Here is a 13,604-nt window from a genome sequence, read left to right as displayed (position 1 = left end):
TCACAACAGTCAAGTTATAGAACCAGCCCAGGTGCCTGTCAATAGATGAATGGATTAAGAAAATGTGGTATACATACTCAATGGAGTTTTACTCTGCCATAAAGAAGAATGAAATTATGGCACTGGGTGGTAAATGGATGGAGCTGGAGAACATGACAAGTGAAATAAGTCAGACTCAGGAGATCAAGGGTCAAGTGTTTTTCCTAATATGAGGAAACTAAAACAAAGTAAAAGAAAGAAAGGGAAAGAAGGAAATTGTAAGGACAGAGGGAAGATCAGTGGAGTAGAAGGATACTGGACAGAGGGATGAGGGAGGGGAAAGGGAAAGAGATGTAGAAAGAATTTGATGAAATTAATCTATGTATACGTACAAATAAATCACAGTGGATTCTACCCTTCTGTGTATCTCTAAAACACCATTAGAAACAAACAAACAGAAAGAAGACCAGTAGAGGGGACTAGCAGACTAGGGGAAGGGAACAGGGGCAGGAAATAGCAGGCACCAGGGATGTAATGGAGTAAGTTAAATTGCATGCATGAATGATGATGTCCAAATAAATCTAACTAGTATGTATAACTATAATGCACTAATAAAGGCTTTAAAAAAAGGAAACCCTTAAAAAAGAATTACCACTCAAACTTTATGAAAAAGAAAATATAACATTCAGTTTAAAAAATCACCTGACATACAAAAATAATCCTATTTTTGCCAGGAATTAAAATACTCCTAAGTGTAGAATTAAACACAGTCCTTTGTACATGTGGATTTTTTTCCCTACTTGCTATCACTAACTAAGGCCCAGGAATATTTATTAGCAATACTGATATCAGTGTTAGTGCTATTCCTAACATTACTATTAGTTGACAACAGTGAGTGCAGGTGAAGTAGAAGCTACTTTTTTTTAAAAAAAAATATTTATTTATTTATTTATTTATATGTGGTGCTGAGGATTGAACCCAGTGCCTCATACATGCAAGGCAAGCGCTCTACCACTGAGCTACAGCCCCAGCTCCAAGAAGCTACTTTTGATATAGCAAACTTTTCATTTCTCTAGTACTGAAGTGAAACATGTGGTGGGTGTTCATGACATCATTGATTATTGTTTAAAACCTGTCAAGCTTTATGGCCATTGACTACTACAAATATCTCATGTTGACATGCAGACTATAGAGTGACAGTTTAATGACCTGAGTGATGAGGCTGTGACTAAAGGAGAGCAAAACAGGAAACGGAGAATCTAGCACTAAAAACAATCAAAACACAAATAGTAAAGCAATACAAAATAACTGATATTTTCACCAAGAAGAAACTTAAGCAATAAATTTGTCTACAGGTTTTGATAAAGTCAATTCTTTTCAATGCCTGTGTCAAATGGAGTGTGCATTTCCTCAGGACATCAGTGGCTGGGGTGCTCTTGTTATATGCCATGCTGTGGTAACACATTGTGCTGGTGGTTTGGATATTCTAGCCAAGGATTTAAGTGGAGGGATCATTATTACAACCATTTCCTTGTGTCAAATGACTAATTATGAATCCTATTTTCTGTTTCTAAAAACATACCGACAACTGGGTCCCTGAAGTCATGGTCCTCCATGACAATTGCATGAATATAAGCATTCACTCAGGAAATACTAAGCTCCTAGAATGTTCTGGGTGTTCTCTGATGGCCCAGGGATGAAAAGGACCCCTAACCTTGAGGAGTTCCTAATCCAGCAGATCCTACTTTCAGAAACTTAAGGGCAGTTCCAATCATCAGGGAGGCAGAAAGTGTGTGACCAGAGCACAGTAATACTCTGAAGAAGGACTGAACTTGAGTCTACTTGCTCATGGGCTTTCTGATTTCTTTCACGCCAATTTCTCTACAGGTAACTTGGGGAAAATAACAAGTGAACTATATACTCCACAGGGATTTTATAAGCATCATGTAAGTATAATGTGGATTCAAATATTCTGTAAATTGTTCTTAATTGTATTGTTTGTGTGTAGACAAGCATGCACACACATCCTCATGTAATATACACACATCAAGTAATGCCCAAACTAAGTTTCAGAGCCACACTATTGTTAAGTACCTCTAAAATTGTATAGTGTTTCAATTTGTATGAGATAAAGTGAGTGAATATGTGAGTGTATAAAGATATTATCCATAAATATGTATTTTTGGATATAATATAGAGTACAAAATAACCTAAAAGCAAATCAGTTCAAAATAGCAGGATAGAACAAAAATACTATGACTTACTTTCATCCAAACCACAGTTGCATTCCTACTAGCAGATATTGTGCACGACACCGGCAGGGCATCACCAAGCTGCTTGGTCACTTCCCCACTTGGGTTTAAGGATAAATCCAAATCTGTGAAGCAGAGAATCTGCTTGAAATGCAAACTCCAAAGGAGTAAGTAGTTGAAATATTTCAGAGAAGAAAAGAAAAAAGACCAAAAAAAATCCTAATTGACTTGAAAACTCAGACATATGTGACTGACATATGTGACTAAAATAACTATTTTTTCATCCTAGTTTTTCAAGCCAGCTTTGAGACCAGTTTGGACAAATGAATGGTTAATCTAATTGACTATGCATTTATTTGCAGTTAACATAATTGATGTTTTGAGTGCATATAAATATACCCCTAGGCTCTATCACCTTAAGAAAAAAAAGTATTTAATTGCTTCTGGAAGAAAATAAAGAAAGATGATGACTCGATAAGTATTGTTAAAGAAAAAATGTTGGCAAGGTATAACGTTGGAAAATCAAGTATATTTAGACAGCAGGTGATAAATTGAAAAACCATGAGATAGTTTATGCATTTCTGCAGAGAGAATTGACAAATAGTTAGATTTTTTTTTAATGCTACTCCATTTCTCATGCAGTGAACTTTTAAATAAGATCTATTGTTAGGTACACTGCCAACAGAATTTTTTAGAAACAGAGAAGAAGGATATAAGTTTTCATAGGAAATAATTTTTACAAAAATCTCACTGTCACAGTATGATCCATATGAGGAAAATTTGATTCAATTGAACAAACACTTATTGTAGAGCTACTATGCTCCAAGCACTAATGGGGGATACAGAGATGAGTACTGAGTACAAATTAATTAGGATATGCACTCATTGATTAGGCGATATGCACTCAACCAACTGTGGTACATAGCCTGTGAAGTCAGTGCCCAGTTGCAAACCTATTACCATTAGAAGCTCAGTAAATATTTGTTGAAAGATTAAAGGCAGGGCTACAAAGAGAGGTAAAAACAAAGACTTATGGGAGTAAAAAGAATAAAGCCAAACTAGGTTTCAAAGAAGTAAGAGAGCCTTCTGTAGGAGGCATTCATTTTTGTATCTTGCTCCTGTGGTTGAAAAGGGGGTTGGTTGATAGGTGGAAATGTAGGAACAACTTTTGCCACGTAAACAAAAGTAAAGAGGCAAGAGAACTTGGCAGATTCCACAATGGTGAATGATCCGGTATGACTGCTGGACTATGAGAACTCACAGAAGGTAAATACGGACGATTAGTTGAGGCCAGACTGAGGACTGTGCTTGCCTTACTGAATTTGGGGCTTTATTCTGTGGTATAGGGGTTTGCTGTTGCACTTTATGTTGCTTCATGGTTTTACATGTTTTGTTGACTGTCTGCATCTTAAATGTTCACCTCTCCAGTTAGACTGCAAGCATCATGAGGAGACTGGCCAGGATTTTTTTTTTTTTTTTTTTTCTTCTCAGATACATCCATAGTGTCTGCCACATAATAGGCTCTCAAACACTAGTGTTGAATGAATGAAGGGCAGAAACAGAGTTTCTCAGTCTAATACATATTAAAAAATGATGGTTCATAGTAAAAAAAAGAACCATCACATAAAAAAGTGGAGTTTTCTCAGAATATTTGAGTGAATTATAAAGTGAAATTTTTACTCTCTGTGACTTAAGAGCTTTTGTTAGTTGGATAGTTAACTTGCCAATGAGAAGATAAAATATTTTAGAGGATAAAGATGGATTTTGAGAGTTCTGATGAGGAATCTCTTTGTGCACGAATTGGCAGAGTAGCAGCAGCTGTTTGAGCAGCAGTCAGGAATCTGTACACTGAGAGTCTTAATGAGAGGTCTGTTCTGCAAACCTGTGCATGTAGAGATTGTGCTTCTCTACCCACATTCCCTTCAGTCATCTATGAAAGGGAAACAAATCTTGTTTTTGTAAAACAAACAAACAAAGATAAATGGGCAAATATAGTTTTAGGTAGCATTCAGATAACAGAGTAAAATTTTGATTGACTTATAATACCTTTTTTAGTTTTTAGAGTGAATTACAGGCCTCAAACTCCAACACTATAGTCTGCCTGTCAAAACTGAAATACATTTAAATCCAGTTAAATGCATTGAAATCTGTTAGGCTTTTTTTTTTTTTCCTTGCTATCAGCCAATCATCAAGGCACCTTGTTGCTGCCACTGAGTCTTCTGCCTTGTCAGTCAGTTTTCCATTCCTCCCTGCCTGACCTACAAGTGATATAAATATGAGCCCTCTCCTTTTAGGGTCATATATACCTAGCATCTCTTAAACATAAGCACACTGTGCCATCTTGAAGGCACTGGTATGCTCAAAACATGAACAAGAATGTCAGAAAGCTATTTCACAGGCAGTTCAATTTGTTGGGGACATTCTCTTGCTTTACTCCCCCCCCCCCCTTTTCTTGGAACAGGCCTAGACAAATGGTCCCACGACTGACTGGCCCTCAGAGAAAAAGTAGTTCTATTGTTCTATTAAGAGGTCACTGCTTTTTCCCAAACTATCCCCTGATGGCAAACAACTTAATCCTGTGCAACTGGGAGTATGGAATAAACAGAGGAGTGGCTCAGCTGTGAACATTTCTTAGCAGTGCACTGTTTGCACAGGGCTCCCTGGAGTGCGCTTCTAACATCAGACAATCAAAAGCAAGCATCTGCTTGCTTTATTCCCCAAAGTACCCCTCTTGCCTCCCCCCAAAGATTTAGCTCTTCTCCTACATGTTTTCCAAGCATTATTATTGGTAGAGTAAGAGGTTTAGAACCATGTGTTCAGGACAATTTGTAAAGTCTCTTCTAATTTTGGAAACACAGAAATGCCTCATGATGAAAGAGATTCAGTGGATCACCATGTCTAGAGGAAACCTTGGCACTGTTGGGTGCAAACAACTTATTGGAAAGTTTGGCCTATATGAACAAGAAGACTGAAGCTTGCTCAAAATACTCTGAATTCTAGTCTTAGTAGTGGGTAGTATGAATGAATAAGTTTATTAATTCCATGATGCATCAATAATAGGGACTCTTAGGAATTATGAAATAAAGAACTCAATTACAAGTCTGTTTTTTATGTATCTTTTTTTCCCCCCATCACTGCCATGGGGGCCAAAAATAACTTTTGTAATATCTGTAGGGCAAAAGTGGATTAAAAGCTAATAATAAATTTATGTTCAAGGTGATTTTGAAGAGGTTCTGATTCCAGAAATTTACTTATTCAACCAACAAATGGCTTTTAGTCATCTCCACTTCCTATTCCAATTGCTCAGTCTATAGTAACTTTGTTTTTTCCTGGATTTGGGTATTAATATTATTCTGTAATAGGAAAAAAAGATACTTAATCTACATTTTCCTGAGACAACTGCAAATCTTGTGAACCTGAAGAATGTCTAAGTATGGTTTGGGAGGGTAGATCCGTGGTAGAGTGCTTGCCTAGCACTCATGAGTCCCTGGGATAGACCATTAGCACTATAAAAGAAAACGAAGACCTAAATATTAAAAAATATATATATATATATACACACACACATATATATGTATATATATATATATTATAATGAGTTATTTCTTTAAGATCCATATGAATATTTTTTATTGATACAATGAACTGAAGACATTTAGGTTTACCATGGGCAAAAGTTGTAGCAAATCCAGGCAAGGTTTCAAAGCTATAGTGCCAACCTGATCACAGTCGAGTTTATTCTGATGATCTTTACCATTCTATCCAAACACGGTATTTATGAAAAAGACAGAGTCAATTTATTAGAAAAGACAGCCATGTTAAACTACCAGGGGCCTCTGAAGTCACTCTGTACCGGAGAAGGCGACTTACAGTGGACTGTGATGGCTGTGGAAGCTGTCATGCTTTTTTTGTCCATCAGGGAGCATCTGTAGTCTCCTGTTGCATTGCGCCTCACATCTGTCAATGTGTAAGTGTTTGAGCTTCTTATTCCTTCCATTTGTCCCTTTAGATAGAAGCAAGATGTCAGATGATTACATACACCTGGTGGCTACAATGAGAACAGTTGTATTTCTTGATGAAGATGGCATTTTATCAGAAAGGGAGAAAAACAGAAATCTGTTTCTTTGAATGGCCAAAAAAAAAAAAAAAAAAAAGAGTAAAGCTTGTGTTACCAACATCTGATTTCTAGAGAAATAATATTTATGTTTCAAGGAATTTTGAAGGCTAACTTGTATTATACTGAGGATATCTGTTTTATGATAGTATGGTTTATGTTTGAGTTTTAAAGCAAATTTTTAAAGATGTCCAATATTTTATTTTTATATTTATGTGTTACCTAATTAGACAAAAAGATTTGGGACAGTTTAAAAGAAAATATTCCATATATTCAAATTAAATGGAAAGATAGGAAGAAAGGAAGGAAGGAGAAGAATGGGAATAGGAAAAAAAAGAGAAAGGGGACAGAGAAAAATAAAATAGAAATAGAAAAGGAAACAATAACAAATTAAGAATTGGAAAAATACGGATGAAATAGGAGTATATGTTAACAACAATGTCAAAAAAGATAAGCAGCAGATATTGTTGCTAAAATTGAGACATAAATATGGCTTTGTCATTCCTGATAGCCAAAATGGAAACCTAATTAGTTTAAAATTTCCATTTGCAAATGAAACGAAAGCAGCATGTCAATTTAATAGGCAAAACAAAGCTTTCTGTCAACATTTAAGTTTATAAAGAGTTACTTAGGCTAGTCTTTTCAGTAATGTGGTGAATGATATTTTTGTGTACTCCTAATAATATAGTGGATAGATTCATAAGGACATCCTTGCAGGAAATGTAGTATTGAGTTGTACATGGCTTGTCCCTGTGCAAAGGTGATGTCAAACACGAAGCTACAGGAGGAAAGAATCCCTAGAAAGCTCTCTTTTCTAGTTAGGTTCTTTATCACTGCAACATCCAGAACACAAGCAAATTATTTCTTCTGGAGGAATTGTCCAAAATATCCCCAATGCATATTATTTCTGTCAGCTATGATATGGATAAGAATTTAGGAACTGAAAAATTAAGATTATATATGATAAGAAGAGACAGTTCAGAGCATAATTCTATCAAGCTGAATATAATATGTAACAAAACTATTCTCACTTCAGGAGATCAGAGGTATGCTCAGGGCCACACTGTGGGTAGATAGAGATTCCACTTCAGACCATTTGCTGTCATCATCTCTGTTTTATAGTTATCTACTTATAATGAACATATTCTTATAGCTTATGCAAACAATTAAACCTTGAGTTTTCGAAATTATGGTTTCCTGTGGTCAGCTTTGTTTTACCTCTTTGTCTCTGAAATCTCTCAAAGTTGAGCAAAGGCAAGAACACTGTCAGGTGCCACAAAAGCTTTCAAAGGATATCCTACAGGTGGTGTTTTTTCTGCCCCCAAATAGCATTCTTTCTCACGTAAGCCATCTAAGTGCATACAATTCTGGATATTAGCTAGAGGCCAAACAACAGGACAAAATGATAGCAGTCAAGCTCAAGTAATACTTAGGCACTTACTGGTAAGTAAAACAAAAACTCCTCAGGAGGAGGGTTGCCATTTCCCATGCACTTAAGAGTGATGTTGTCCCCTTCTTTGATGGCAGTTTTTGGTGGCAACACTTGTATTGTCACCTGCTCTGTAGGATCTGCAAGAGCCACAGGCACAAGTTAACCATTTTTGTCAAGTACCAAATTACTGTGCATACAATGTAAATGACTAAATTATACACAATTTTCTCAAGAAGCTAGTAATGGTAATTACTTAAATGTATCTTTTTATAGAAGGATTGAAGTTAATAGCCACTTGCCATACCAAGCACTAATCTTAGTTAGAGCAAACTACAAAGAGACCCTATTACATAAAAATCAATTTCTTCTTAGCAAAATGTCCTTAACTGAGGTAGGAATGATTGTAATTATTTTATATGTAAAAGACCAGTAGGAACAACCTCACAGTATGACTTCATTATAAGGAAATTTAACTATGTTATATGAATCTTATAGTTTGGAAAGACTAAATCAGCTAACAAAGTCACTGAAGCTATCAGGTCTCAGTGCATTCATATTACATAATAATACCTTGTACTAAATAAAAGGAGACATGAGCTAAACACCAGCAAGATTTCTGGCATGCAGGAGAGCAGATCTGCTTTCTGAACAATGAATCCTATGAACTGAGAGAGACACTTAACACAACAGGACTATAAGTGCATTGTAATTCTGTCTTGTTCATTGAAGCCAAGATGTAACTTTCATTCCATTCTGGTCATTTTGTGGAGAAAATAGGGCTAAAGAGTATTCTTTAGTACAGACTACTGCTCAACAGTGTAATGCTAAATAAACTAAAGGCTAGATACAATGGTACAATATTTAGAAAACATGAAACAAGAGAAGGTAGTGGTGGATGTAGTAAATGATGTGCTTTCTTACTTATCCATTTGTTATACTGTTGGATAATGCAATGAACAATTAATTTAGCAATCATATAATCCAAAGGTTTATTTTACAGAATCTTTCATACAAGAAGTAAGACTTATTGAGACATATGCTTATATTTTCAAATTGGTGCCATTAAAAATAACATCTCTACAAAGATCTATTTTGTTATTAGCTAGTAAAGTGAAATGAGCAAATGATAGTTTAGTGGGCTTTTTGTTCTATTTTTTGCAGCCATTTATTCACCCATCTACAATTAACTTGCAGAGGAACACTTAGAAGCATGATTATGCACTGCTTCTTTGTCATTCCTCTATGTTCAGGCATCTCTGAATATTTAGCCAGAATGTTCTGAGGCTGCACAATGATGGATGCTTTTTGTTTTTATTTTTATCTTTTTTTTTTCTGGATTTGCTTAATGTAGTTCTCCAATCAGCATTTCCCAGTGAAGCTGCAAAGTGAGTAAAGTTTGCTTTTTGCTTCCCACTGAACTGCATTTCTGGGTCCCACTGACTCTTAGACATGGTGCTTAACTGACTAGCACTCAGGTTTGGCTGGCAGCACATTACTGTGGTGCATCTCAGATTAACACTGACTCTAGAACAGCTAGGGATCACAATCAGTCTAACTTGCTCTTCTGCCTTCCCTTTTCAGTAGGTTCTGTTCTGCATTTAAAGAGTTGAAAACTAAACTCTGATCAGAGGTCTATCACAACAAATTTGCATTTTAACAGTCACTTTCTGGATGGCCACTCACATGCCTACAACAAAATTAATGATCTCTTGTTCTCCCTTTGCCCCTGACTTTGAATTTTACTCTGCCCATTAGTAAGTCATCATTCTTGCTGTTACTCTGACTTCCTCCTTTGCCCTCTCTTACCCACTCAATCACCAAGTCTCAGTGATTAATACTTCACAGCATATTTTGCATTTGATTCTCTTCTATTCCCACCAACACTTCCCTAGTTTACGCCCTAATTAACCTGCCCTGAAATACTGCCATCAAATTTCATTTGGTTTGTCACCTTGAGCCTTTCTCCTCTGTCCTTTCATAACTATTTCCTCTGAAGCAGCTTCCAGAAGTAACATTTTGAATAATAGTGATCTGAAATAAAAATTCTTTATCTTAATATCCACAATTTGGCTTGTATCTAGCTTAAGTGAGATTCTCATATCGCACTACTTTAAGTAAACTCCTACAATATAACTAAAAGAATCTACTCAGGTTTTTTATGCATGCATCCTTCTGTCCGATCATTAATTCATTTGCTGAGTATCTATTTCAAATAAGCACTAAGTGGTAGAATTATAAAACTGAAATGACATCTTCCCTTGCTTAATGATCATTCACTCTATGACAACACCAAACTTAACAATTAATATTATGACAACATTAAAACTGCATAAATGTGAGCACTGGATCACTGTTGGTGCTATATGAGTAGTATTGGGAAGTTTACAGGAGCAATTCACCCTGGAACCAGGTTTTGAAAAATAAGTAGGTGCTAAGACAAAAGCAAGACAATAGGATAGGCATGTAAACAGTACACTACTGGAGGAATCTAGAAAACAGAATATTCCACAGTGGGGTACAGTATACAGTGCAGCAATGAAGGCTGAGATATATTGCAGGACTATGGCTATAAGGGACTCAAGACATATTGAAATTGGGAGTGTAAAGATTAATCTGGGAGCTCTGGGAAGTCATGGAAGACTTTTAATCATGGCAGTAACTCTATTCCATTTTATGTTTCAGAAAGATATTTCTGGCAGCAGCTTGGAGTAGTTTAGGCTGAGCATAGAAAAATAGGCAGACAAGAAGAATACTATTTTGGAAATCATTGCAGAAACATAGGCATAAGAATGGTGGCATAAACTTAGGCAGTACCCATAGCAGAAATCAGGTAAACATGGAGATTAAAGAGTTAGATGCTCTGCAATTTTATTAGCGATTGTCTAGGGTATGGGATAAGTGGACTGGTGCATTTTTTTCAAGAATTCTCAAGTTAAATTCATTAGAATTATTTTTCTTGAGTGTATTTTCTCATTTAGCTTTCTATTCTCTGTAGCCTTCCTGGAGCAGTGGCTCTCCAAGTGTGGTCCTCAGATCAGCAGCATTAGTCATTGAGAAATTTGTTGTAAATTCAAAGTATGAAGCATTTCCCTTGTTTACTGGGTCAGAAACTTGAGAATGAGATACAGCAATCTGTGTTCTAACAAGTCCATAGGATTCTTATGATGCATATGAGAGTTTGAGATCAACTGTCCTTGGATACCTGAGCTTTCAGGACTCTTCTGTGACTTCCTGTGACATTCACCACCTGCAACCTTACACTAACAATTTCCTTCTAATGTAGGTGTCTTGATGCTCTACTGGAATAGTAAACTCCTCAAATGTCAGGACTATATCTGAAGCCCTTTTGTGTCTTCACTATGAAGCCCACCATTTCATACAGGGTTTTCTCAAAAGCCATGCCACTTGCACTGTTCACAGCCAGCAGGGTAAAATCATTTCCTTCTTAAGCATCCAAGGATTTCACTGGGCACCTAACTGCCTGCCTGGGACTAACATTCATTCCTCTTCTTAAGCCAATTTCCCTATTCTTATTACTCATCTTGACATTCTCTCTTATCTTGTATCTCTGCATTTATATCAAGAGGGTTTATTTATGAATAGCCTTTATTTATAGAAATAACAGATTGATTTTAAATACGCTATAAATGATGGAATATTCAAATTTCCTGTTTTTAAATCAAGTTGGAAATCATCTACCAAGTTTAAGGCAAAACAACCTTTTAACATTAGGACAAGTCTTGAAATTCAGTTTTGTTTCTATGTTAAGATTCTGTGCCTCAGAGAACCCAACAGAAATGTAAGTGAAGTAAAACTGTTCAAAAGTTTCAGCCCACACTTCTACCTATCCTTCAGAATATATGTGGAAGTGCTAGGTTTTCTGGAATACATAAGAGTACAATTATTTTTTGTTCACTTTAGATAATAATGAAACTCTTTCTTGCATTTCCCCTCAAAATCTCCAGGTATACATTGTGTATGTAGTGATACTACATAGTAATAATCACAGTAGTGCTTACAGAGCATTTCATGTGTGATGCATTATGCTATTTTAGACTTGTGATATTTCTTAATCTCCATAACAACATTATGAGTAGATGTTATATTTTTCCCATTTCACGCTATGAAAAATAAAATTTATGGTAATTAAGCTACTGTTCTAGAAACGTACAGTAATTGATAACACGGGTACTGGAACACCAACATCTTTGCTCTAAATCATTAGATTATCTTTGTATCTGTCTTTCAAAAGAGAGCCCAGTAGTGGAGAAAAAGATTCTGTTCTAGTCTCTATAGCTAATTTACAGGACATTTCTGTACTTCATATTTCTGTTAAATAAAATAATGGAATTGGAGCAGTACTCCATGAAAATTTCTTTTTATTTTAATATTCTATGTTTCAAATTCATGACTTAGTTATCCAAAATATCTTGGAATATAGCATCCTATCTAAATTAAGTAATAGATCTAATTATTAAAATAAATCTTTATTAAAATAGCAATCCCCCACTCAGAAAGCTAGTTGGTCATAAGTCATTATTTGTCTGTCATTCATTCAGTAAATGGTAATAAGACTTTTTGAGTTCCTACAAAATACATGGCTGTACTAGGTATGAGGCCTACCAGAAGGACTCACCCAAGCTAGAGATCTTATCATTAAGGAACTTAATACCAGGAAGAATACAGGAGATGCTCATAAGAACAGTGTAAAGTGAACTATATTTTAAGATGGGTAAGCATTTATTCTCTAGGTTTCTTAAAGAGAAAGAGATTACTTGGATGCCATGGCTTCAGAATGGAGGTTGGAAGGAGAATCCAAAGACAAATTAGATTGGAATTTCAAAGAGATTATTAGTATTTGAATATTATTTCTAATATATTACAGTTATAAAATTATTCATTGAGTTACTTACAATAAATATCAAAGACTGCCTGTTCAGAATGGATTGTTTTCTGGCCATTTGGTCCATAATATGTCACAGAGCAGGTGAATGGCATTTGTATATCAGCCTTGCTTGTCTTATATTCCAAAGATGAAGTCATGGTATATAACTGAGTAACTGGATCCATCTCCTTTTTAAAAATTATGACCACCACTGGAGAAAATAAAGAATGAAGAAGTAATGATAGAACCTTTATTGGGAAAAAAGCAATCCTTAATTAAATATCATGGTACCTTTGAGTGTTTTAATTGTTCTTTTAATTGTATTTAACAGGAGATAAAATTGACTTACCATAAGGTAGGATACCTTTTCAGAACCATGACTCAAAGACATAGATAAAAATAGTATCCTGGAATCCTATCTCCCACTTGCTTTAATTAACTTCTAGAACATGCCATGTATGTACAGAAATAATTTTCTCTGCTCTTAATTCTATTGCACAAGGGCTAAGATGATATTTTAAAAATTATGTAATGATTTACTGGATACTTAAACTAACAAAGCATAGAGTTATATATAAGAAGAGGACAGCATATTTAAATCCTGGACAGTCTAGAAAATGCCTAGGCAAGAGAAAATCAAAACAGGTCTTTTGAATTTATTGCCCACCTCATACTCACCTCCTTCAAGGGGTGACAGCACTTTTCCATTTCTGTACCATGTGATGTTGCCATCTGGGTAGCTGTCTTTTGAAATGCAGTCACCCAACTGAAAAATAAAAGGGGAATAACATTTCTTTGTTTCAATGAGGGGCTGTCAATTTGAAAGCCCTAGAATATTTAGGAAACGTAGAGTGTCTTGACTCATTTATCTTCTGACATTGACTGACTGAATACATGCTCTCTTTTATAAAAACAATGTTTTGTTATATTAAAAATATAGCC

At 35.5% G+C, this 13,604-nt stretch overlaps 1 protein-coding gene across 2 annotated transcripts in view; it reads right to left on the bottom strand.

The window, feature by feature from the left end:
* Positions 1 to 13,604, bottom strand: part of ALCAM (activated leukocyte cell adhesion molecule) — a 188,593-nt gene that overhangs the window by 21,237 nt on the left and 153,752 nt on the right. For both annotated transcript variants that reach the window (XM_081301334.1, XM_081301335.1), the window contains exons 5-9: positions 13,341 to 13,428; positions 12,691 to 12,873; positions 7,787 to 7,914; positions 6,102 to 6,234; positions 2,244 to 2,356 (exon numbers count right to left, since the gene is read on the bottom strand). In XM_081301334.1, the coding sequence (XP_081157460.1) occupies positions 2,244 to 2,356; positions 6,102 to 6,234; positions 7,787 to 7,914; positions 12,691 to 12,873; positions 13,341 to 13,428 (645 nt within the window). The remainder of the gene's footprint in view (positions 1 to 2,243; positions 2,357 to 6,101; positions 6,235 to 7,786; positions 7,915 to 12,690; positions 12,874 to 13,340; positions 13,429 to 13,604) is intronic.

The sequence above is a fragment of the Spermophilus citellus genome (genome assembly GCF_964194105.1).
Source record: "Spermophilus citellus genome assembly, chromosome: 7".
Lineage (NCBI taxonomy): Eukaryota > Metazoa > Chordata > Mammalia > Rodentia > Sciuridae > Spermophilus > Spermophilus citellus.
Note: the sequence above shows the minus strand (reverse complement) of the source record. Positions and strands in the feature narration are given on the sequence as shown.